This window comes from Hylobates moloch, unplaced genomic scaffold, assembly GCF_009828535.3.
Source record: "Hylobates moloch isolate HMO894 unplaced genomic scaffold, HMol_V3 SCAFFOLD_12, whole genome shotgun sequence".
NCBI classification, from domain to species: Eukaryota; Metazoa; Chordata; class Mammalia; order Primates; family Hylobatidae; genus Hylobates; species Hylobates moloch.
Genome location: NW_026652287.1, coordinates 34587557 through 34610505, shown reverse-complemented (window position 1 = coordinate 34610505; position 22949 = coordinate 34587557). Strand labels below are relative to the sequence as shown.

General features: G+C 54.8%; 3 protein-coding genes across 6 annotated transcripts; all 3 read right to left on the bottom strand.

Moving 5' to 3' along the window:
• Nucleotides 1–678: 678 nt before the first annotated feature.
• KLK10 (kallikrein related peptidase 10) lies at nt 679–8121 on the bottom strand. 2 transcript variants are annotated; one of them, XM_032169057.2, is made up of 6 exons: nt 8092–8121; nt 7076–7175; nt 5146–5326; nt 3932–4206; nt 3428–3561; nt 679–2903 (listed from the first exon to the last, which is right to left on the bottom strand). In XM_032169057.2, the coding sequence occupies exons 2-6, from the start codon at nt 7161–7163 to the stop codon at nt 2751–2753; spliced, it is 831 nt and encodes a 276-aa protein (XP_032024948.1). In that variant the 5' UTR covers nt 7164–7175; nt 8092–8121; the 3' UTR covers nt 679–2750. The 2 variants fall into 2 exon arrangements, with proteins under 2 accessions (XP_032024948.1, XP_032024947.1); XM_032169056.2 differs by lacking the exon at nt 8092–8121 and adding an exon at nt 7844–7885.
• A 1861-nt stretch (nt 8122–9982) lies between these two features.
• Nucleotides 9983–15415, bottom strand: KLK11 (kallikrein related peptidase 11). Of its 3 annotated transcripts, XM_032169049.2 has the most exons (6): nt 15198–15415; nt 13356–13430; nt 12388–12544; nt 11797–12062; nt 10856–10992; nt 9983–10449 (listed from the first exon to the last, which is right to left on the bottom strand). In XM_032169049.2, the coding sequence occupies exons 1-6, from the start codon at nt 15256–15258 to the stop codon at nt 10297–10299; spliced, it is 849 nt and encodes a 282-aa protein (XP_032024940.1). In that variant the 5' UTR covers nt 15259–15415; the 3' UTR covers nt 9983–10296. The 3 variants fall into 3 exon arrangements, with proteins under 3 accessions (XP_032024940.1, XP_058282007.1, XP_058282008.1); XM_058426024.1 differs by lacking the exon at nt 13356–13430 and having other exon boundaries at nt 15198–15414; XM_058426025.1 differs by lacking the exon at nt 13356–13430 and having other exon boundaries at nt 15213–15414.
• Nucleotides 15416–16972: 1557 nt separating this feature from the next.
• Nucleotides 16973–21974, bottom strand: KLK12 (kallikrein related peptidase 12). Its single transcript, XM_032169086.2, has 5 exons — nt 21917–21974; nt 21330–21489; nt 19644–19903; nt 18546–18679; nt 16973–17330 (listed from the first exon to the last, which is right to left on the bottom strand). The coding sequence occupies exons 1-5, from the start codon at nt 21951–21953 to the stop codon at nt 17175–17177; spliced, it is 747 nt and encodes a 248-aa protein (XP_032024977.1). The 5' UTR covers nt 21954–21974; the 3' UTR covers nt 16973–17174.
• Nucleotides 21975–22949: the final 975 nt, after the last annotated feature.

The window sequence follows — 22949 nt, the reverse complement described above, 5'->3', positions numbered from 1 at the left end:
AGTGGCATGATCATAGTTCACTGCAGCCTCAACCTCCTGGACTCAAGTATTCCTCCTGCCTCAGCCTCCTGAGTAGCTAGGACTACAAGGTGTGCACCACCATGCGGGGGCTCATTTTTTTTTTTTTTTAGTAGAGACGAGGTTTCACTATGTTGCCCAGGCTGATCTTAAACTCCTGAGCTCAAGCATTCCACCCACCTCAGCCTCCTAAAGTTCTGGGATTACAGGTGTGAGCCACTGCACCTGGCCTATCTCATTTAACTCTCACGAGAGTCTAATTAAGCAGGTGTCTTCATTTCACAGCGTGAAAACTGAGGAAGAGAGAGCATTCAAGTAATTTGCTCAAAGTCATACAGCAAAGTGATTGAAATGCATTTCCTTCTCTACCTGGTGAACTCCTACTTGTCCTTTAAACCCCTGCACAAATGTCCCCTCATTGAGAAGCCTTTCCTGACTCCTTCAGGCACAGCCTGTGGACTTGGTGGGGTGCACCCCATACCCCCTTCTGTTACAGCACTGATCTATTTGTGTTATGTGTTCACACAGCAACGGGGGTGACTTCTTTGTGCTGGGCACAATACAGGTGCTTAGCAAATCACAGTGAACAAATATCTGAATCACTGCCCTCACGGAATTTGTGGGGAAGGGTGACATAGACCATTATCAAGTAAACATAAATGAGATAATTTCAGGTATAATAGGTGCTATTAAAAAAAAATAAACAGAGCATCGGGACTGGATAACCAAAAGTGGACTCCTATAGCCTGGGCAATTCAGGAAGGCTTCCTGGAGGAGGTGACTTTTGAGTGGAGACCTGAATGACAGGAATGTAAGCCTGGCCTGTCTCCCCAACCTAACTAGCAGCTCCTTGAGGGTACTGCCTGGTCTGATTCATCTTTGAGGCCTGGCATAAGATGTGGCTCGATAAACATTGTGGAGTGACTAAAGGGACGGGTGAGTTGCCTTTAAAAATGAATCAAATTTTCAAGTTTCCACTGACCTCGCTTCTGATCTTTGGATGACAAACCCAGCTGATATGCCTGACTGACATTTCCTGGGTGTGCTAATGGGGGCAGAATAGGAAAGAGGCCACGGAAGGGAGCTGTGTACCAGACTCTGTGCTCAGACCTTGTACATCAACCTCCTGTGGGCATTGCAGGGGGAGGTACCTTGTGATCACCCCTACGTATGTCCCCAGCACCCAGCACTGGGCCTGGCACATAATAGATGCTCCATAAATTGGTAACCGAAAGGACAAACAAACAAACAAGCAAACACAAAAACCCTGTGCTGGGAAATTTCTGTTGTGCCTATATTCAGCTAGCTTATGTTACTGCTTCAAAGTTCAGGATAAGCTGAGACACTCAAACTTCTTTTTTTGAGATGGAGTTTCGCTGTTTCGTCCAGGCTGGAGTGCAATGGTGCAATCTCAGCTCACTGCAACCTCCGCCTCCCGGGTTCAAGTGATTCTTCTGCCTCAGCCTCCCAAGTAGGTGGGATTGTAGGCGCCTGCCACCATGCCTGGCTAGTTTTTGTATTTTCAGTAGAGATGGGATTTCGCCATTTTGGCCAGGCTGGTCTCGAACTCCTGACCTCAGATGATCTGCTTTCTTTGGCCTCCCAAAGTGCTAGGATTACAGGCGTGAGCCACCACACCCAGTGGACACTCAAACTTCTATTAGCTTTACCTGGATTCTGTGTATTAACTCCCCTCCCCTCCCCCAATTTCAGGGAGAGTCAAACAATTTCTCCTCCCAAGTTTTCAGGACAAAAATCTCACAGCCAATTAATAACAGACAAACCAAAGATTTTCCCCTAAATGTCAGAGGGAGGTTTCTTGGCACAAACTGGGCAGTTGAGGTGGCAAGAGTTCCCCAATCTTCACTACCCCCTCGGACCTCTGGTCTTAGAGGTTGGGATGGAAGCAAGGTGAGGTCTCTTGAGTTCCAGTGGCCCCATGAAGGCAGAGAAGGTGCTATATGACTCAGGGCCAGCCTAGCTCCTGCCAAGACAGGAGGAACTGGTGTTGGGTGGAACCAGAAGTGGGAAACAGTGGGAGATGAGAAGGAAGTGGTTAAAAGGTGGTTCCTGGGACTTGGAACTAGGGTGGGGAAAATGATTCTTCCATCATCCCTAAGGGATGGGGATGGAAGGTTGGGATAGGGGGCTACCCCGTGCACTTCTTCCCTGGACACACGCTCTCACTGGGACGTGGTCAGATCATGACAATCGGTAAACTTTAGTCAGAGCTCACCACCCACTGTGTTAAGCCTTACATGACAATCCCCATGAAGATTTACATACACATGTTATATCATAGTCTCCTCACAACATGTCTAAGAGGTAGGCATGTCATTTTTCCCATTTTGCAGATGAGGAAACCGAGGTTCAGAGAGGGCACTTGGCTTGCCCAAAGTCACACAGCGGGGAGTGGCAGAGGAAGTCAGGTTGGGTGACCCCAATAACTGCTCTCAGAGACTGGGTGATGACCAGTTTCCTCGCTTCTCTGGAATAAACCTTTGCCACCACTTTCTGCATTTCAGCTTCAGTACAGGCAGAGAATGGGGATGGGCAGGGGAATGAGGTGAGAGGGGAGATGTTTAGAGGTGTGGAGGGTGGCAGAGGTTTGAACAGTGCAGACAAGGGGAGAGTTCAGCCGACTGGGGAGGAAGAGGATGGATGACGGAGCCTCTGGGCATCTGGATCAGTTGGAGCATAACATCTGGATCAGCTGGAGCGTAGCATCTGGATCAGTTGGAGCGTATGACTTTATTGATCCAGGACATGTATTTGCAGATCTGGGTGTAGACAGCTGGATGCTGAGCAGAGCCGCAGGGGTAAACACCCCATGAGAGGATGCCTTGGAGGGTCTCGTCACAGACCAGGGGGCCTCCCGAGTCACTCTGGGGGTGGCAGAAAGGAGAGATCAAATAAATGTGCCAACGTGAGAGCTGTCACTTTGGGATCTGGGGCAGTGGTGGGGAAGGAAGGGGTTGGGTTGGGATAAAGACGAGGATGGGATGGGGTTGGAATTAGGTATGAGGCTGGAGGGTAGGAATGGAGGTGGACTTCAGGTTATGGGGGTTCGGCTGGGGGATGAGAATGAAGACGCAGGGAGACTGGGGTTGGGACTGTAGTTCATGGAAGGTGAGGGGATGAAGATGGGCTTGGAGACAGGAATGGGGTGGGGTTAGGGTGGAAATGGAAGGTGAGGGATGAAGATGGGCTTGGAGACAGGAATGGGATGGGGTTAGGGTGGAAATGGGATTGAGGATAGGGATGAGAAGGGGGTTAGATCTGGGTAAGAGCTGGGGTCAAGGATGGGTTTGGGAATGGAGTTGGGGAGTGGGAACAGGGTCTGCTCTTTTCCCATAACCTCCCTGTCCTCCCTCCTAGGAGTCAGAGACTCTCCCTGTTCAGATCCTACCTGGCAAGGGTCCTGGCCCCGGTCCAGTCCGGCACATATCATGTTGTTGGTGACTACGCCGGGGTAGAAGACCTCACACTCTTTAGGGCTCAGGATAGCGACATTGGAGCAGGTCAGGCCCTTGTTGTACTTCACTAAAGGGAGAATATGCCAGTAATCCGTGGGCCCAGCCCCCAATCCTTGGGGAGCCAGGAGTCCAGATACAAGACTGTTTCTATCCTAAGCCCTAGCCCCTCCTCCTTCAGACTCAAGAATCCTGGCCCCAGCCCCTCCCCCACTTAGACCCAGGAGTCCAGGCCCCCAGCCTCTCCTCCCCTCAGACTCACAGACCCAGGCATCCAGGACCCCAGCCCCTCACCCACTTAGACCCAGGAGTCCAGGACCCCAGCCCCTCCTCCCTCAGATCCAGGAGTCCAGTCCCCAGCCCGTCCTTCCTCAGACCCAGGGGTTCAGGCCCTCAGTCCCCTCCTCCTGAGGTTCCGGCCTCAGAGCCCCAGCTCTTGCCTCTCCGGGCAGCCGTGGTACCCCAGCCAGCGACCTGGCACTGGTCTCCGGGCTGGGCACAGCGGTAGGGAAGCTGCAGGGCCCGGACGCGGGGCCCTGGCACTACGGGCCTGGCCAGCTTCAGCAACATGAGGTCGTGCTCATCAGTTCGCCTTGGCAGGATGGGGCCTGAGCCCTGGTGGTACTTGGGATGGACAACAGACAGAGTAGTCCGGCGGAGCTGTTCGCCCTGAAGAAGCAGCAGGTGGTCATCCCCGACTCGAGCCCACAGTGGCCTGGGGGAAGGAAGAGGCATGTGAAGGCAAACCCTTCATAAGGACTGGCGTGAGGGCAGATACCAGGGCCCGGAGATAGGAGGGGTCTGAGAGAAGAGGGTCTTGGGGGAGAAGGGGACCTCAGTGGACATGGGGAGGAGGATTCAGTTGTTTGAGCTCCAAGGATCTGCAGGAATTGAGGAGGGCTGGGGTCCTGGACACCTAGGTAAGCCTTCCACATTTTCTTTTCTCTTTTTCTTTTCTTTGTTGAAACAGAGTTTCGCTCTTGTCATCCAGCCTAGAAAGCAATGGCACAATCTCGGCTCATTGCAACCTCCACCTCCCAGGTTCAAGCGATTCTCCTGCCTCAGCCTCCTGAGTAGCTGGGATTACAGGCACCTGCCACCACACCCAGCTTTTTTTTTTTTTTTTTCCTTTTTTCTTTTTTTTTTTTTTTTTTTGTATTTTTAGTTGAGAAGGGGTTTCACCATGTTGGCCAGGCTGGTCTCGAACTCCTGACCTCAGGTGATCCACCGGCCTCGGCCTCCCAAAGTGCTGGGATTACAGGCATGAGGCACCGATCCCGGCCCTACTCCACATTTTCTCTGTGGTAATACCCAGCCCTTCCTCCTTCAGTGGGGACTCACGAAGTGAACCTTTTCCTCTAGTTCTAAATTCCTGACCACACGGACCCTGGCTTCTATCCGTTGCAGGCAACCACCTCCTCCTAGAGCTCAAGGAGAATCAGCGGGACAGGAGTGACGGGCCCAGAAATGCGGAGAAGGACCACACCGCCCCCTGGCGGCCACAGCGCAAGGCCCGTCTCTCCTCCTGCTGGAAGGACACCAGGGACCGCACCTCCAGCTGTGGGAGTTCCGAGAGCCCCGGCCCTGCCCGCTCCTTCCTGGAGGCCGCCTCCACAGCCCCCCGTGGCGTCCTCGGGGATGGATCTCCTCCTACTTGTTTCCGCAGTGCGCGGCCGTCAGCACCCAACTCTGGTCCACCAGGACACCCGCGCAGTGGAACGAGAGGCCGTTGAAGAGCGAGACCTGCCAGGGCTGCGAGCCGCGCGCGCACGGGGCGCCAGAGGCTTCGGGGTCCAAGCGCGTGTCGTTTTGGGGGAGCAGCACCGCCTCTGCGGCTGGAGAAAGAAAGGGGACGGGATCAAAGCACGGAGGGCAGGGGCTGGGTTTGGGGTCGGAGCTGGGCTGTGGGACTGGACTGCGTTCGGGGACGGGGGACGCAGCCAGAACGCGAGGGTGGTAGGGAAATATTGGGGGTTTCGCGTGCACCGAAGGGAATGGGAGGAGAAGAAGCGCGTGAAAGTGGAAGGAAGCTGGGATAGGGTAGCGTGGAGTAATGAGACAGAATAGGGTGGGTCTGGAGGGCAGGGACTGAACGCAGCGCCCTAGAGAGCTGGCTAGAACGCCGCTGGTCGATAGAGGGGCGGGGATTGAACGCGGCGGGGAGGTAAGGGAGCGAGGATAGAACTCGGGGATCGGGGAGAAGAAGGGGTGGGCATAACAAAACGGGATTGAAAACCGGGAGAGGGGTGGGGCACAGTGGTTTACGCCTGTAATCCCAGCACTTTGGGAAGCCGAGGCGGTTGGACCGCTTGAGCTCGGAAATTCAAGACCAGCCTGGGCAACACAGCGAGACCTAGTCTCTACAACAACAACAACAAAAAGTAGTCGCGGAGGCATGCGCCTGTAGTCACAGCTACCTGGGAGGCTGAGGTGGGAGGATCGCTTGAGCCCAGAGGCGGGGGCCCGCAGAAGGAGGGGGGGAGAAAGGGGAGAGGGTGGGGCAACTGCCACCCCGGGGGGGGGGAGCGGGGGGGCCCCACAAAAAAAAAAAAAAAAAAAAAAAAAAAAAGCCAGATGTGGTGGTGCATGCCTGTAGTACCAGCTACTCCGGAGGCTGAGTATCGCTTGAGCCCAGGAGGTCGAGGCTGCAGTGAGCTCTGGTTGGACCATTGCACTCCAGCCATGGAGACGGAGCACAGCCCTGTCTCAAAAAAAAGAAAAAAAGAAAAAGAAAAGAAAAGAAAGGAGAGAGAAAGAAACAAGAAAGAAGAAAAAATGAGAGAAAGTAAAATAAGAAAGAAAGGAAAGGAAGAAAGGAAGAAGGAAGGAAGGAAAAGAAAAAGAAAGAGAGAGAAAGAAGGAGAGAGAGAAACAAAGAAAGGAAGGAAGAAAGGAAGAAAGAAAGAAAGAAAAAGAGAAAAAAAGTGAGGGGAGAGGGCAAAAAGCGGTAAGGCAAGACTCAGGATAAAACACGGTAGTGTAGCCCGGCGCGGTGGCTCACGCCTGTAATCCCAGCACTTTGGGAGGCCGAGGCGGGCGAATCACGAGGTCAGGAGATGGAGACCATCCTGGCTAACACGGTGAAACCCCATCTCTACTAAAAATACAAAAAATTAGCCAGGCATGGTGGCGGGCGCCTGTAGTCCCAGCTACTCGGGAGGCTGAGGCAGGAGAATGGCGTGAACCCGGGAGGCGGAGGTTGCAGTGAACCGAGATCGCGCCACTGCACTCCAGCCTGGGCGACAGAGCGAGACTCCGTCTCAAAAAAAAACACGATAGTGTAAAATGGGGCGGGGCCGGGATGGGGCGGCGTAAGAAGAGGAGAAAGAACGCGGCGAAGAGTCCACGGAAGAGCGAGGATCCGGGTGGCAGAAATCGGACGGGGCCTGAGTGGGGCGGGACACCCAGGGGCCGAGCCACAAGAAGGGCCCGGCTGACTTGGGGGCGGGCCCTGCTCCGGAGCGCTGGGTGGGTGCTGGGGTCTCGGGGGAGGAGAGGTGCGCGGGGCTTGGTGACAGGAGCACATTCTCCTCCCGCCCATGCCTCCCACCCGCGCCTCTCGCCGCCCTCTGCCCCCACCTCACCCCAGAGTTGCGCCATCAGCAGCGGCAGCAGCTTCGCCAGAGCCCGGGCGCCAGAGGCGGCGGAGAGGTGGAGGTGCGGGGCTCTCATGACCAGGATCAACTGGGGTGTGTGCGGGGACGGGTTAAAACAGATGCTCCGTTAGAGACCCCCACCTCGCCGTGCTCATACGCCCAGCCTGGGCCACCCCAGCCCGCAAGCATCCTTTTGACCTGCAGCCGATAACCCCAGGGGCTGGCAGATTCGGCTGGAACAGCGGTAATGGGCACAATTACCCTAATGACGCCCCTCGCCGCAGCTTCCCGTCCTCCCTGTGCCCGAGCGGAGCGCTCTCCGCGCCCCAGCTACCCCGGCTGCAGCCACGCCGCACCCGAGGTTTCCCCCTCCTTCACGCGCGGGGTGGGGATCCGAGGCTCGGAGCCAGTGGGAGCCTCTTTCTCAACCTCACAGCGGGGGACTTCCGCGTCCCGCAGGTGGAGAAACCGAGGCTCCAAGCCGGCTCCTGCCTGTGGCCCGGGGGTCCCCACCCATCCTCTCGCAATCCACCCCAACCCGGGTGGGGTGCAGCTAGCTTCACCTGGGAGTCGCCAATAGGAAGGAGGGAGGGGACCCAGACGTGCCTCTGCCCTGCCTGTGGTCCGCCGCTGGTATCCTCTGCCCAGGGACCCCTGGCCAGACCTTCCCTTTTAACCCCAAGGAGTCCGGAAGCTTCTCCACCCTCCCCTACCCCCACCCCCGGGCTCCCTCCCTTTCCCTCTGTCTAATTGTACCGTGGGTGAGGCTGGCACTCCTGGGTCCCAGATTCCTGCTCTGGGAGGGGCCCTGGAATACAGGCTTCTCCCAGTGCCCGAAACACCCCTTTTTCATCCCCTTTGGAACTGGCTTCCGTGGGGATTCCCCGGGTCCCGGTTCCAAGAAGGCTTCCCAGGTGCGGGGAGAGGGTTCACATCCCCAGGAAGGCTAGGGGTGGCGGGATGAGAGGCCACTGAGAAAGAGGAAATCAACGGGAAGTGCATACCTAGAGTGACAATGTGAGAAGCCAGACTGTGGAAGAGGAAGGAGGAAGGCCTAGACATAAAGCAGGTTGAGTAAGAGGGACAGAGGCTGGCTTGGAAAGGGAGATTGTAACAACCCAAGGCTAAAAGAGCCAGAGAGAGAGAGAGAGAGAGAGAGGGAGGGAGGGAGGGAGGCGCCGAGGCTAAGACAAACCGAAACAAGGAAAGAGGGAAACCCACCGCCACTCTGTGGCCGTGAGTGAGCTCTGTGTGTGTCCCAGTGACTAGCCCATGGGCGTGCTGGGGGACTGTGGCTCTGCCTCATACCCATGTGTGGCCATCTCGCACCCTCCCTGCCATCTGTGTGCCACCAGGTGACACACAGGCCCCTGAATCACAGGAGATCAAAGCTGCGAGGGGGATCGGCATTACCTCAGCCAACTCCCTCATCTCAGGTGAGGAGTGAGAGGCTCAGAGAGGGCAGAGACTCAAAGGAGGTCACACAGCAAGTCCACTTAACAACCGGAAGGCCCTGGTTCTACTCTGGGCTTCTATTGCTCATGCCAGCCACCTCTCCTGCGAGGTGAGCAGACCGTCCCAAAAGATCCTGAGCTGGCCGGGCGCGGTGGCTCACGCCTGTAATCTCAGCACTTTGGGAAGCCAAGGGGGGCGGATCACGAGGTCAGGAGTTCGAGATCAGCCTGGCCGACATAGTAAAACCCCATCTCTACTAAAAATACACAAAAATTAGCTGGGGATGTTGGCGGGGGCCTGTAGTCCCAGCTACTAGGGAGGCTGAGGCGGAAGAATCGCTTGAACCTGGGAGGCAGAAGTTGCAGTGAGCCGAGATTATGCCACTGCACTCCAGCCTGGGTGACAGAGCAAGACTCTGTCTCAAAGAAAAAAAAAAAAGATCCTCAGTTCTGGATTCTGTCCGTGGGACATCCTCTTCAGAGGCCGTCTAACTCAGTGCTGCTCAGCTGAACTTTCTGCAGTGATGTTTTATATGCACTAGTTAATCCAGCCACCATTAGCCATGTGTGACTATCCAGCCTTGGAAATATCACAAGTGAGATGGACGAGTTACATTTCTGGCTTTAAGTAATTTTAATTGGAAGAGCCAGGTGAGCAAGTGACTTTGCTTCTCTGTGTCTGTTTCTTCATCTATAAAATACGTATGAAAACAGTACCAACCTCATAGGGTTTTGTGAGGATTAAGTTGATACATTTAAAAGTGCTTGGAGGCCAGGCACAGCGACTCATGCCTGTAATCCCAGCACTTTTGGAGGATGAGGAGGGCAGATTGCTTGAGCCTAGGAGTTTGAGACTAGCCGGGGCAACATACTGAGACCTCTGTCTCTACGAAAAATGCAAAAATTAGCTGGGCTTTGTGGCATGTACCTGTAGTCCCAGCTACTCTGGAGGCTTAGGTAGGACAATTGCTTGAGCCCAGGAAATTGGGATTGCCACGAGCTGTGATTGTTACCGCACTCCAGCCTGGGCGACAGAGCAAGGCTGTCTCATAAATAGATTAATTAATTTAATTTTATTTAATTAATAAATAAAAGCCGGGCGGGCGTGGTGGCTCACGTCTGTAATCCCAGGAGTTTGGGAGGCCAAGGCGGGCAGATCATCTGAGGTCAGGAGTTCGAGACCAGCCTGGCCAACATGGTGAAGCCCCATCTCTACCAAAAAATACAAAAATTAGCCGAATGTGGTGGTAGGCACCTGTAATCCCAGCTACTCAGGAGGCTGAGGCAGGAAAATTGCTTGAACCCAGGAGGTGGAGGTTGCAGTGAGCAGAGATAGCACCACTGTAGTCCAGCCTGGATGACAGAGCGAGACTCTGTCAAAAAATAAAATAAAATAAAAGCCATTGGATCAGGGTCTAGCACACAGTAAGCACTCAGTAGATTCACTCATTTAGCCAATATTTATTGAAACCTTGATATATGGCCAGGAGCTGTCTTTGGGGCTGGGGATACAACAGAGAACAAACCAGGTGTTATCATTCCCAGAGTCACAATAGTTCAAGGCAGAATTTGAATCCAGGTCACACTGATTTCAAACCCCAGGTTGATTATTAAGTGACAGCATCTCCTGTAGTCCAGGAGGCCCAAAGAATGTGTGTAGAGGGTCTTGGTTTAGGGTTTCTTATTAACAGAGTAAACAGGAACCAAACACCAAGTGGAAATGGAGGGTGTTGGGCTGTGGTGGGTGGGTCCAGTCTAATTGTTCTTCATCGTCTCCTGGATCCAGTCCACGTATTTGCAGACTTTCGTGTAGACACCAGGCTTTCGGGTGATTGCACATGGATCCTGGCCCCAGGAGATAATGCCTTGAAGAGACTCGTTACAGACCAGAGGGCCCCCGGAGTCACCCTGGGCACGGGGAGAGAGAACATCGGTCAGAGAAATCGTTGAGCACGGTGTTAGCCAGGGAGGAGGTGGGGACGGTGCTTAGGAGTGGGGCAGAGACTGAGGATGGGTAGGCACTGGGAATGGTGATAGATTTAGCGATAAGGTTGGGATTATGGGTGGGATAAAGGATGGGGTTAGCCTCAAAAACGAGTTTGGGGATGGTTGGAGCTGGAAATGGTGTGGAAACGGGGATGGAGCTGAAGTTTGTGCTGAGGTCGGAAACGGGAACAGGGGAAGAGATGGACTGGGGGTTGCAGGGGGCGGCGGGTTGAGGTTGGGGATGAAATTGTGGATGTGGGTAAAGACGTCACTGAAGCTGGCGATGGGGATGGGACTGTGGTTGGAGACCCAGGTCCTGCCCACTGACCTGGCAGGAGTCCTTGTCCCCTTTCTGCACGCTGGCGCACACCATGGTGTCTGTGATGTTGCCGGGGTAGGCGTTCTCACACCTCTGGTGCTCGATGATGGTGATGTTGGCACATCGCAAGGTGTGAGGCAGGCGTACTGTGGAAACAGCGTGAGGGGCTGTGGGAATGAGCCCCCTGCCACCTCCCCTAATGCAGTGCTTGCTGTGACCCTGCTCCTGGGGGAATCCCTGTCCTTAGATGCAGCCAACTCACCTCTCTTTTTGTAACAATAGCAATGGCAATGCTATCCAGCTTTTTTTTTTTTTTTTTTTTTGAGACAGAGTCTTGCTCTGTCGCCCAGGCTGGAGTGCAGTGGTGTCATCTTGGCTCACTGCAACCTCCATCTCCCAAGTTTAAGCGATTCTCCTGCCACAGCCTCCCGAGTAGCTGGGATTACAGGCGCACACAACCACTCCCAGCTAATTTTTGTATTTTTAGTAGAGATGGGATTTCACCATGTTGGCCAGGCTGGTATCAAATTCCCGACATCGGGTGATCTGCCCACCTCGGCCTCCCAAAGTGCTGGGATTACAGGCATGAGCCACCGTGCCCGGCCTGCTATCCAATAAATGATTTATGCCAGTTGCTTGATATTCATTATCTCTAATCCAATCCTGACAGGTGGGTATAATTATTCTCATTTTATAGAGAGAATAGAAGCTGCTTCCCTAAGGTCCTACAACCGGGAGGTTATGGATATATGATTTTATATCCCGTCCGTCTGACTCCAAGGCCCCAACTTTTGTCCCCACCCTCCCCTGTCCTGACGTTTTCCACACATCCTCTCAACTTATCCCACCATCATCACTGTGAACTGCATCTCTGATCCCCTGAACCCTTCCACTGTCATGACCACCCCCTCCTCACCACCCCCTGCCAGGTTCCCCTCTGGAGCTCCTACACTGGGGGCTGGACGTGCTGCCCCAGCCGGAAATGAGGCAGCTGGTGCCAGCAGTGACACAGCGTGAGGAGAGGGTGAGGGGTCGCACAGCCCAGGTGATGGAGACTGGCGATGCCATCTTCACCAGCATGATGTCATTGCGGTGGTCTTTGTTGGGGAGGCTGTTGTTGAAGCCGGGGTGGGGGAAGGACTCAGTGGCTGTCCGGGTCTGCTCACAGCCCTCCTCCTTCTGGAGGTTGTGCTCTCCCAGGTGAACTATGTAGCGGCTGAGGTGGGAGAGACGGTGGTTGGAGGAGGAAAGGTCAGGGGAGACATGGGTGGGAGAGGTGAGTGACACCTTTGAGGATGAAGAAACATCGCTCTGCTTCCAACCTCTTCCACGTCTCCCACTGAAGCCCCCTTCCCAGCCATAGCCCCATCCCAACCCCATTCATCCCCGCACCTTCAATCCCAACTCGAGCCCATCAACCTTGCTGACACTACCCGTCCCCATCTCTAACCCCCTTTCCCGCACCCCTATCCCTGAGCTTCTCTCCATCCATCTCCCCATTCCCAGCCCCACCCTGGCACCTCCCCAGCCCCCGCACCCACGGCTTGCGGCAGTGGGCTGCTGTCAGGAGCCATCTGGGGGCGATGAGGGTCGCCCCACAGAGCAGCCGCGTCTTCTCAAACAGGGCTGCCTGCCAGGGCTGGGAGTGAGGCTTGCACTCGAACCCCTTGATGATCCTGGTCTCTCCCCCTACGAGCCCTGGAGGGGGTGAGAGCAAAAGGAGGGGCTCAGGAAGGAGAGGTGGTAGACCAGGAGGACTCCCAGAAATGGGGGTGGGGAGGAGAGAAAGAGAGTGGGTGGTCTGGGCCCTGGTCTGGTGTCCCTCTGGGTTGCCCTGGATGCTGGGGTCGGGCATTAAAGGATGAAAATACTTCCATAGGGTCAGATGCAGTGGCTCACACCTGTAATCCCAGCACTTTGGGAGGCTAAGGTGGGAGGATTACTTGAGCCCAGGAGTTCAAGATCAGCCTAGGCAAACATAGTGAGACCCCCCACCCCATCTCTACAAACAAATAAACAATTAGCCTAGCTTGGTGGCAGGTGCCTGTGGTCCCAGCTACCAGGGAAGCTGAGATGGCTTAAGGATCACTTAAGCCTGGGAAGTCAATACTGCAGTGAGCTGTGATGGCACCACTGCACTCCAGCCTGGACAACAGAGCGAGACCTTGTCTCTGGAAAAAAAAAAAAAAAAAAAAAAAAAAAAGGAAGTACTTCCATACTGGTTGGTCGGTAGCCCCTGTCCTGTGTGCTTTGAGTGACCGCTCCCCCAACTCCAGCTTCCCCGGCCCCTCCACGGGACCCTTTAGGACCCCCTTGACCTCTCCTCCTTTGGCATTTAAAGGGATTATCTGGAAGGGCATCCAGGCCCTCATGACGGCTGCTGCAATTCAGGTGCCTTATGGGTTGTTCTATAATTTGGAATCAGCCCTGTCACTGTCCAGACACAGAGGGTTAGGGGCTCCCAGAGATTCAAGAGGGAGACTCCTGCCCTGCCCCGTCCCCTGCGTACCTGTCACCAGAGCAAGCATGATTAACTGCAGAATCCTCATGGCCTGCAGCGGGGAGGAGTGGGCCCCAGGTTCCTCTAGGAACAAGGAGGGACATGGGGCCGCATCACTTTACGGGGAAATCGGGGAGGGGGGGGCTGGCTCATGCCCTCTCCTCTCTCCCTCACCTGCTCCCCGCTCCCCACTTGGGAGGAACAAGGTCGGGGAAATCCCCTGTTTCTCACAGCACTCGGATCTCCAGACACTTAAAATATATCTTAGGTGTCGAGGGTGGTCTTGGAGAAGGCCTGGTCACAGCTAGAAGTTTACAAGATACCGAGAACCATGTGGAAGTTGTTGGGAGGGGCTTTGAGCCGTCAAGCCATGGGCCGGCCCCGTTCAAGTCAGAGGATGTGTTCCTTCTTGCCTTGAGAGCTGGCCAGGCCCCAGCAGCTTGGGGTGGAAGGACAAGGGGAACCAGACCCCATTCCGTAGCCACCCCTTTTTCATTGTCTTCGCAGCAGAGCAATATGGAGCCTTTGAGGTCTGCTGGCGGGGAGTAGGGGGCTCAGCCCCAGACAATGTCTGGAACCCCCATCACCTGGCTTGCTCCACCCCTGTCCGCCAAACCCCTGCCCTTTTGAAGGACAGCCAAGCAAAGCTGGGCGGGGCTGGTTGAGGGGAGGGCCGGTGCCCTCAGCTGCCCTGGCCAGCGGGGGTGGGAGCAGAGGGCCGGCTCAGCAGCTGAAGCCATGGAGATTAGAGGTAACTGAGGCTGGGGACAGCCATCGGAGGTGAGAGGTGCAGAGAGAGGCCAGGAACCCCCACCCAAGCAGAGAAGGACAGAGCAGAGGGAGAAATGGGTGCCCAAGCGGGACAGGTGTCCTTGGGGAGGGCTGACACCTGGACGGGAGGGGAGGCTTCCCTTTCCTCCTGGACTCACGGGCTCTGGGGCTGGGGCTCTGGGGGCCTAGTGGTGGCAGAGGCGGCAGTGGCGGCGGCTACAGCAGGTAGGCTGGGTTGGAGCGCCAGGTGCCAGGCACCAGGCAGGCGGGCTGGCAGAGGGGCGGCCCCGGGCGGGCCCAGGATGACTGGCCTCCAAGCCCTGCCTTAATGCCCCGGGGCGGGGTGTGTGGGGGGGCCCTCCCCACAGGCCTCCGAGGCACTGGCTGCCTGCCTGTGCCACCTCTCTCCAAGCCCCTCTTCTCCCTGCATCTCGGCCTCCCTCTGTCTCTGTCTGTCTGTCTGCCTGCAGCCTTCCTTTCCCTGCCCTGAGTCTCTGAATCTGTGTCTTGCTCTATGTGTCATTCCCTGTCATTCAGTAATTCTGACTTTGTGTGATTTTTCTCTTTCTGTCCCTACCTGTCTGTCTGCCTTTCTCCATCCTCGTCCCTGTCTCCATCTCCACTCTTCTCTCTCCGTCTGGCTCTGTGTGGTCCTTTCTCTAATTCCTTCTATCTTTGTGTCTCTCAGTCACTCTCTGACTGCATCTCTGGTAATTTGTCTCGAAATCCCTCTCCTTCCATCTAATCTCCGTCTCTCTTTTTCCTTCCGTCCCAGCCACTCCCTCTCCACAGCCCCAGCCCAGGTGGGTCCCTGGCCTCCCCTAGGCCGCTCCCTTCTCCTTTGCAAGGAGGGGGATGTGCTGGGGTGTCACACAGGTGGGGCTGCTGCCAGGCACAGGGGCAGGACCAGAGGGTGGGGGAGGCAGGTCAGGGCCTGTGGAAGCCGAGTCCAGGAAAGGGAACAGAGCCCTCGGCTGCGCTCCACCCCAGGGCTCCTCTGGGGCCTCGCTTCTCTGCTGACCCTTCCCCTGCCCACTTCTCCCTGCCTCCCAGGCAGCCCGAGTTCAGCTGTTCACTTACTGGCTGCTGTGAGACCTCTGCCCGATGACTTCCAGTCCTGCAGCCACCTCAACCTCTGCATCTGCAGAACCCGAGCGCAGATTCCTGCTTCTCCCAGCGTGTTTGTTTTCAGTTAGGTCCCTTCCCTTGGCTTTCCTCCCCTCTCTCCCCTGACCAGATGTGGAGCAAGGCAGGGGAGGGCCTAGGTTCTGACAGCAGCCAGCCCTGGCCTCAAACCTAGGTGCTTCCTCTTCCTACTACTATGACTACCCTTATGACGTGGGGACAAGGGACTCCACCCCTGCGAGGCTCAGTTTCTTCATCTGAGAGATGGGGGTGACAGACCTGCTTGCAGGGGAGGTTGGGATCAGGCTTCCAGGAGGGTCCATTTGGAAACAGCAGACTGCAGGGGGACTCAGCAAATGTGCCTCTGCTGGTGTGATCACCCCTCACTCCCTCCCTCCTCCAATTCCCCTTCAGTGCATTTGGGGAGATGTTCTTTCCTCACCTCCTGAGTCCCAGTGGAGACAGAATCCAAGGGGTGGGCAGGAGGATTAAAGACCTAGGCCGAGCTCTCCTGCTTTCCAAGGCTGCACTCCACCCTTCGTCTTATTAGAACAAAGCCACGTCCCACATTAAAGATACAATGTATGCTTCATTACGAGAAAGTAAACTGCAGTTGGCTAGTGGAAAGAATGTTACGTTTTATGGACATTGGATTAAATGGTCATAAATGTTGACTTTGCAGCTTTCATCTGGTATTTTGGAGCTATCAATTTTCTTTTTCCTTTCTCGGGTCTTTTGTGGACCCTTGAAAAGCTTATAAGCGCTAGGAACTATTTCTATTGTGCCGGATGAAGAAACATGTGTCTTATTCGTATTGCTGGATTTTTGTTTTTGAGACAAGGTCTCACTTTATTACCCAGGCTGGAGTGCATGATCTCGGCTCTTTGCAGCCTCCACCTCCCCGGCTCCGGTGATCCTCCCACCTCAGCTTCCCAAGTAGCTGGGACTACAGGCACGCACCACCACACCCAGCTAATTTTTTGTATTTTTGTAATGACGAGGTTTCACCATGTTGCCAGGCTGATCTCGAAATCTGAGCTCAAGCCATCCTCCCACCTCGGCTTCCCAAAGTGCTGGGATTACAGGCGTGGGCCACTGCACCCGGCCTATATTATTATAAGTAACTTTTTCTAGTCCATTTCCGAAGTAACTACTCAGGGAAGACCCTCATGCTATTTGAGCTCTGGTTTTTTGTTTGTTTGTTTGTTTGTTTGAGATGAAGTCTCTCTCTGTCACCCAGACTGGAGTGCAATGGTTCAATCTCGGCTCGCTGCAGCCTCTGCCTCACAGATTCATGCAATTCTCCTGTCTCAGCCTGCCGAGTAGCTGGGATTACAGGCATGCACCACCATGCCTGGCTAATTTTTGCGTTTTTAGTAGAGGTGGGGTTTCACCATGTTGACCAGGCTGGTCTCGAGCTCCTGACCTCAGCTGATCCACCTGCCTCAGCTTCCAAAGTGCTGGGATTACAGGTGTGTGCCGCCATGCCCCGCTAAATTTTTTTTGTATTTTTGTAGAGACGGGGTTTCACCATGTTGGCCAAGCTGGTCTCGAACTCCTGACCTCAAGTCATCCACCCACCTCAGCCTCCCAAAGTGCTGGGATTACAGGTGTGAGCCACTGCGCCTGGCCTTGTTTGAGCTCTGTTTCTACTCCTATGAGATAGGGAAACTGTTGAGTCCTTCTTCCAGTCTCAACCAGCATGAGGACTTCAAATGGACAGACATGGCCCCTCCTTCATTTATATTTATTCCAGACTATTGCACACTTCTCTCACCCCACTCGTGGGTCTTAGAAAGGCTGGCAGGAGTTAAAGTTCCAAGAAGTTTCCAGGCCAACAAGAGTGGAGCCGGGGGAAGTGATGGAGGAGATATTGGTGCTCTGAGGGCCAGAGTGGTACCCAAGCTAAGGGGTGGAGGTGGAGGAAACAGGTCAGTTGTTCCTCATGATCATCCGGATCCAGTCCACATACTTGCAAATATAGGTGTAGACTCCAGGGATGCCATCTTGTCCACAGGGCCCCACAGACCCCCAGGACACCAGACCTTGAAGGACTCCCCCACACACCAGGGGGCCCCCAGAATCACCCTGGAAGGGAAGAGAAGTAGTGTCTGAACAAGGGAGACATCTTTTTTCTGTTTTCCTCCCCAACCCTCCAACCCAGTCCTGGGCCTTGGGGAGGGCTCCAAGTCTGGTCATCAGACAAAAGAGTATAATCACTTTCCCGGAGGACAATGGCAATGGCTAACCAAAAGAGAAGAGCCACTGTCGCTAGAGGCCAATCCCAGGGAAGAAGGGTGGAACTCCATAAATGACAGAGGTTCTCTCAAGGACAATGGCTGGGGCCCTGACCAATGAGGAGAGAGAACACTATTACCAATGACCAATCCCAGGGGAGGAGGGTGGGACTTCATAAAGGGTAGAGGTTCTCTCAAGGACAATGCCTGGGGTTCTGACCAATGAGGGGAGAGAGTGCCATCAAAAGTGACCAATCCCAAGAAGGTGGGCAGGACTCCATCAAAAGCACACAATTCTCTCAATGACAATGGCTGGAGCCCTGACCAATGAGGGGAGAGACCGCCATCCTCAAATCTCTCTCAGTCTGGGACACCACCAGCTGGAGGATGGTATGGGAAAGACTTAGAGCCCCAGAAACAGCTGGTTCACTGTCTGGGCTCCCAGTCCTCTCTGTCTGTTTTGCTGCCTCTCTCTGTAACCCCTGCCCCATCTTTCCTTCTCTGTTCCCTTCCTCCCTCTTCTCTCCCTGCCCCTCCCCCTCCTCCATTCCCCGGTCCTCCCTTTTACTCCCTGTCTCTCTCCTTCTCTTATCCTGGGCCTCTCCTCCATTATTATTAATTATTATTATTATTATTATTATTTTGTTTTGAGACAGAGTCTGGCTCTGTCACCCAGGCTGGAGTGCAGTGGCGTGATCTCAGCTCACTGCAACCTCCACCTCTCGGGATCAAGCGATTCTCCTGCCTCAGCCTTCTGACTAGCTGGGACCACAGGCTTGCACCACCACCCCTGGCTAATTTTTGTATTTTTAGTAGATTCAGGGTCTCACCATGTTGGCCAGGCTTGTCTTGAACTCCTGACCTCAAGTGATCCGCCTGCCTCAGCCTCCCAAAGTGCTGGGATTACAGGTGTGAGCCTCCGTGCCCAGCCTCTCCCTTCCTTTTTGACCCCATCTCTCTCCAGCCTCCCCTTTCCCTGATTCATCCTCCATCAGTTCCCCTCCTTCCAGCCCCTCCCCTTCGCTTCCTGTCCTGGTGACCACGCACGCTGCCTGCACTGGCTCACCTGGCAGGCATCCTGCCCGGGGACGCCTCCTGCACACACCATGTTGCTCGTGATTCTCCCGGGATACACGTCATGGCAGGTGGCATGGGAGACGATGGAGAGGTTGAGGCACTGGAGCAGATCCGGGAATGGGTCTGGAGAGAGAACATGCGTGCTGCAGGGTCCCCTAAATCTCCCCACTTTGAGGCCACATCCCTCTTCCCTGGATGTGGCCCATCCAAGTCAATGCCCCTGCCCCTCACCAACCTGTACTACAATCCCGAAACCTCCAAGTTACATATTTATGACTTAATTTCATATGAATCATGACCCCAGAGGATTGACGGTCTCTTTGATCTTTGACATTTGACTTTGAGTGGCATAACTCAAGAGCTTTCTTGTCTCTCCAGCCTCAGAGACAATGAATCCAGACCTGACCCTCTTCAATGCCAGCTACTGTGATCTTTGACCTTCTATCTTATTACCTTATGATCCCAGCTTGATCTCATATCTTCTGTCTCCTGACCCCATGTCCCTGTCTTTACCTTAACCTCCAACCTCAGCTCTGCATCTTCCAAACCTCACTGCTTCCAACGCCAGTGTCCGCTGATCCTAGTTTGTTCAGCCCCAGCCTCCATGACCCCAAATTTCAGGCCCCACACCCCAAACACTATGACCTCCAATCTCAGATATGTGATTTCAGATAGAATCCCAATTTCCATCCTCAGATTCTGACCAGATTGTACAACCTCTGGATCCCATGACCTTAATTCTACAGTGACCTCTAACCCCAGACCCATGACCCACAATGCCCATATCCTATACATATATATATATATATATGCCTTTTGCTCCAGTGTGATGACCCCTGACACACTCTGACCTCTGACCATGTCTCTGACCTCTGATCCCTGACTTCATACCCAGTACTTTAACCCCTTTGACTCCCAAGACCCCAATCCACCATAATCTCTAACCCCAAACCATGATCCTGATGTCCCATCCCACACCCTGACCCTTTGCCCATCCTTCCTCTGAGGTGTCATGATTCGACCTCTCAGCCTGCATCCCAGACTTGTACCCATCCTGACCCCTGACCCCTGGCCCCGGGCCCCTTACTCCATGGCTGGTTGGTGATGCCCCAGCCTGAGATGTGGCACTCGGTGCCAGCGGTTGCACAGTCACTGGGCAGGGGCAGGGGTTGAACGCTGCTGGTTATGTGGACGGGCAGGCGCAGCCGCAGAAGCCGGAGGTCGTGCTCATGGTTCGTGGAGGCTCCCAGGTAGCCAGGGTGGGTAGCAGAGAAGCCGCTGCGCCGGATTTGCTCCGTCCAGTCGAGCTGGCTGAGGCTGTGTTCCCCCAGGCGCACCCAGTACCTGCTGCCGGTGGCAACGGCTGAGCAGGTGGCAGGCAGGAAGTCCCCCACCTTGCACCCCTCCACGGACACTCCCAGGCGCTCCTGCTGCTCCCCGCTGCTCTGCCTCTCACTGTCTGTCCTCTCACCGGCGCCTCTCATTCTCCAAGTCTCTTACAGGCTCTTATTCCCAACCTCCATCGCCCTCTTTCCATCTTGGGTGTTCACTGTTTCTCCTCCCATGTCCCTGCATCTGTGTCTCTCTCTCTCCTTTTTTTTTTTTTTTTTTTCAAGACTGAGTCTCACTCTGTCACCCAGGCTGGAGTACAGTGGCACCATCTTGGCTCACAGCAACCTCCGCCTCCCGGGTCCAAGCAATTCCCCTGCCTCAGCCTCCCAAGTAGCTGGGATTACAGGAGCATGCCACCATGCCCAGCTAATTTTTGTATTTTTAGTAGAGATGGAGTTTCACCATGTGGGTCAGGCTGGTCTCAAACTCCTGACCTCAAGTGATCCGCCCGCCTCGGCCTCCCAAAGTGCTGGGATTACAGGTGTGAGCCACTGCGCTGGGCCTCTCTTTCTGATTGTCTTGGCTGGTTAAGCCCACGAAGGCAGGGACATCAGTGGGCCTTGTTCACTGCCTTATTCCCACCGCCTGGCACGGAGCATGTGCCGTCCACGCTGCTGACTGAATGAGTGGGTTGATGAATGGCCTCTCTGCATCCTGCTGCTGGCCCTCTCTCTCCCTGAGTCTCTGTTTCTTTGCATCTGAGCTCCCCTTTCACAAAAAAAGTTCCAGGCCAGGTACTGTGGCTCACGCCTGTAATCCCAGCACTTTGGGAGGCCAAGGCAGGCAGGTCATTTGAGGCCAGGAGTTCGAGACCAGCCTGGCCAACATGGCAAAACCCTGTCTCTACAAAAAATACAAAAATTAGCCAGGCATGGTGGTGGGTGCCTGTAATCCCAGCTACTCAGGAGGCTAGGGCAGGAGAATCACTTGAACCTGGGAGGCAGAGACAGCAGTAAACTGTGATCACACCATTGCACAGCAGCCTGGGTGACAGAGCGAGACCCTGTCTCAAAAAAATAGAAAAAAAGAAAAAAAAAAAAAAGAGTTTGGGTCAGACCTGGGCCCCGGGCCCAGATTGGGTTAGGGAATGGCTGGGGTGAGTGGCAGATGTCTATAGGAAAGAAGGGGTACATGCAGGAATGGGAGAGGCAGGTTCCAGGACCCTCCCCGGCCCTCTACCCAACACACCTCACCCTGCCCAGCACCACCCCAGGCCCACTGCTAAGGAAGTTCCACTCCTGGTCTAACCTCAGACTCTCTTGTTGTAGGACCAACTTCTTCCCAGTGGGCACCACCCTCCCTTGTGATCCTACCCCCAGCGCTTGCCCTCCCATAGTCCTCCCTTCGCCCACCCCAAGAAGGGACTCAGCTTGGGGCTTACCTGCCGCTGCAGTGAGCCGCTGTGAGGACCCACCTGCGGTCAATAAGGACACCCCCGCAGCGCAGGCTGGTGCCCTCAAACAGCCCCACCTGCCACGGCTGTGAGTTACGCCCACACTCGGTGCCATTGAAAATCTTTGGTGTGGCTGCCTGGCTGAGCCCTGGGGACAGGCAGGGGCATGGGTCAGAGAGAGGAAAGAAAGATACAGAGATGGAGAGACACACACACAGAGAGAGAAACAGGCAGGAGAGAGAGAGGAGAAAGAGAGAGAAAGAGAGAGAGACCCAGTGATAGAAAAAGACCATGAAACATCAGAGACCCGGGGAGAAAGATGCTTACACATAGGAGGGAAATGGAGAGACAGAGATTCAGAGAGGGACAGAAGGGAAGAGGGATCAAAAGATAGGGGAGACCGAGGTGAGCAGTGCCCTGAGAGCTGCAGGTAAATGGGGGCACAGAGAAAGCCCCTCTCCTCCTCACCACCAGGCTGGGGGCCAGAGCTGAGATCGGGAGTGGGTGGGGCTTCCTCATGGGGGTGGGGGGATCCAGTCGCAGTCCTGCCCTCTCCCTGCTCTGGGAGAACTCACCAAGAACACACAGGAGCAAAAAGATGCTGGGCCCCATGGTGGGTCACCTCCGAAGTCTGGGGGAAAAGGGGGAATCTCAGAGGTCACCCTTTCCCCGTGCCTCCCACCTCTGCCCTCTCTGCTTCTCTTTGAAGGTCACCAAGGGGATGACCTGCTTGTCCTCTCTCTACCTGCTCCCCTGTGTGTCACTCCCTCATTGGCAGTCACCCACCTCCTTCTCACCTTGTCTCTTTGTCTGCCAGATCCTCTACGTGGCTGTCACTGTTCGGCCTGTCCGCGTCGCTGCTATCTCTCCGTCCACCTACCTGCCTGTCGTCTCATCTGCTGGCCACTCCGCCAGCCAACTCTACCACTCTGCACCTGGCTCCTCAGCCACCTGTCATGTTGCCCAACCGGTCCCTTTCCTTCCATCTGTCGCTCCAGACAGACCACTGACAAAGCTCTTAACTCTCTGTCCTGGCCCATCCAATTTCCGGGTTGAGGCAAGGGGCCTGGGAAGACAGGGGTGGGGCGTCCTCTAATTCTGCGGAAACTCTTCTCAGCTAATCACACTTAATTGAGCTTTACAGCTAAATGGAGTGGGGAAGGAGGAAAGGACCCAGGGTGGGAAGACCCAGCCCCGCTCCCTCTCTCCTCTGCAAGCCCGTCAGCAGCCCTGGGACTGATGACTCAAGGTGACTAGGGAGCTGGGTTCTAATCCTGACTCCAGTGACAAAGGAGGGTGGAGAGACCTTGGACACCTGGGGCCCATCCCCATGCAGTGCAGGGGAGGGGCAGGGGGAAGGAGAGGCTGTGAAAGCAGGAGAGTGGATGGGAGGGGCAGGAAGCCCAAGCTAGAAAGACTCCCAGAAAGAGAAGAAGAGATGAAGGAACAGACTTCCAAACAGGTGATCAGGCAGGCGTAGAAGAGAATTTCTGAACTGAGTTCATATATACACATATGAAGTGGATCAATCTAATTCCATAAAGTTTTTCTTTGCATAAGAACTTCTGTTGCTTAAATAAAACCCATAGAGAAAAAAAAAAAAAGACA

Excerpts from the sequence above, each read along its gene's own strand:
- KLK11 (XM_032169049.2), bottom strand. The coding sequence starts at position 15,258 with ATGCAGAGGTTGAGGTGGCTGCAGGACTGGAAGTCATCGGGCAGAGGT. Across the intron at positions 12,545-13,355 it reads CATGCTTGCTCTGGTGACAG|GGCTCGTAGGGGGAGAGACC; the intron begins GTACGCAGGGGA and ends CACCCCCTCCAG. Across the intron at positions 10,993-11,796 it reads CAGCACGTCCAGCCCCCAGT|TACGCCTGCCTCACACCTTG; the intron begins GTAGGAGCTCCA and ends CTGTTTCCACAG.
- KLK12 (XM_032169086.2), bottom strand. The coding sequence starts at position 21,953 with ATGGGGCCCAGCATCTTTTTGCTCCTGTGTGTTCTTG. Across the intron at positions 21,490-21,916 it reads TTTGCTCCTGTGTGTTCTTG|GGCTCAGCCAGGCAGCCACA; the intron begins GTGAGTTCTCCC and ends GCCTGTCCCCAG. Across the intron at positions 19,904-21,329 it reads GCGGCTCACTGCAGCGGCAG|CAGGTACTGGGTGCGCCTGG; the intron begins GTAAGCCCCAAG and ends TGCCACCGGCAG.
- KLK10 (XM_032169057.2), bottom strand. The coding sequence starts at position 7,163 with ATGAGAGCCCCGCACCTCCACCTCTCCGCCGCCTCTGGCGCCCGGGCT. Across the intron at positions 4,207-5,145 it reads GCCGCGCACTGCGGAAACAA|GCCACTGTGGGCTCGAGTCG; the intron begins GTAGGAGGAGAT and ends TCCTTCCCCCAG. Across the intron at positions 2,904-3,427 it reads GGGGCCAGGACCCTTGCCAG|AGTGACTCGGGAGGCCCCCT; the intron begins GTAGGATCTGAA and ends TGCCACCCCCAG.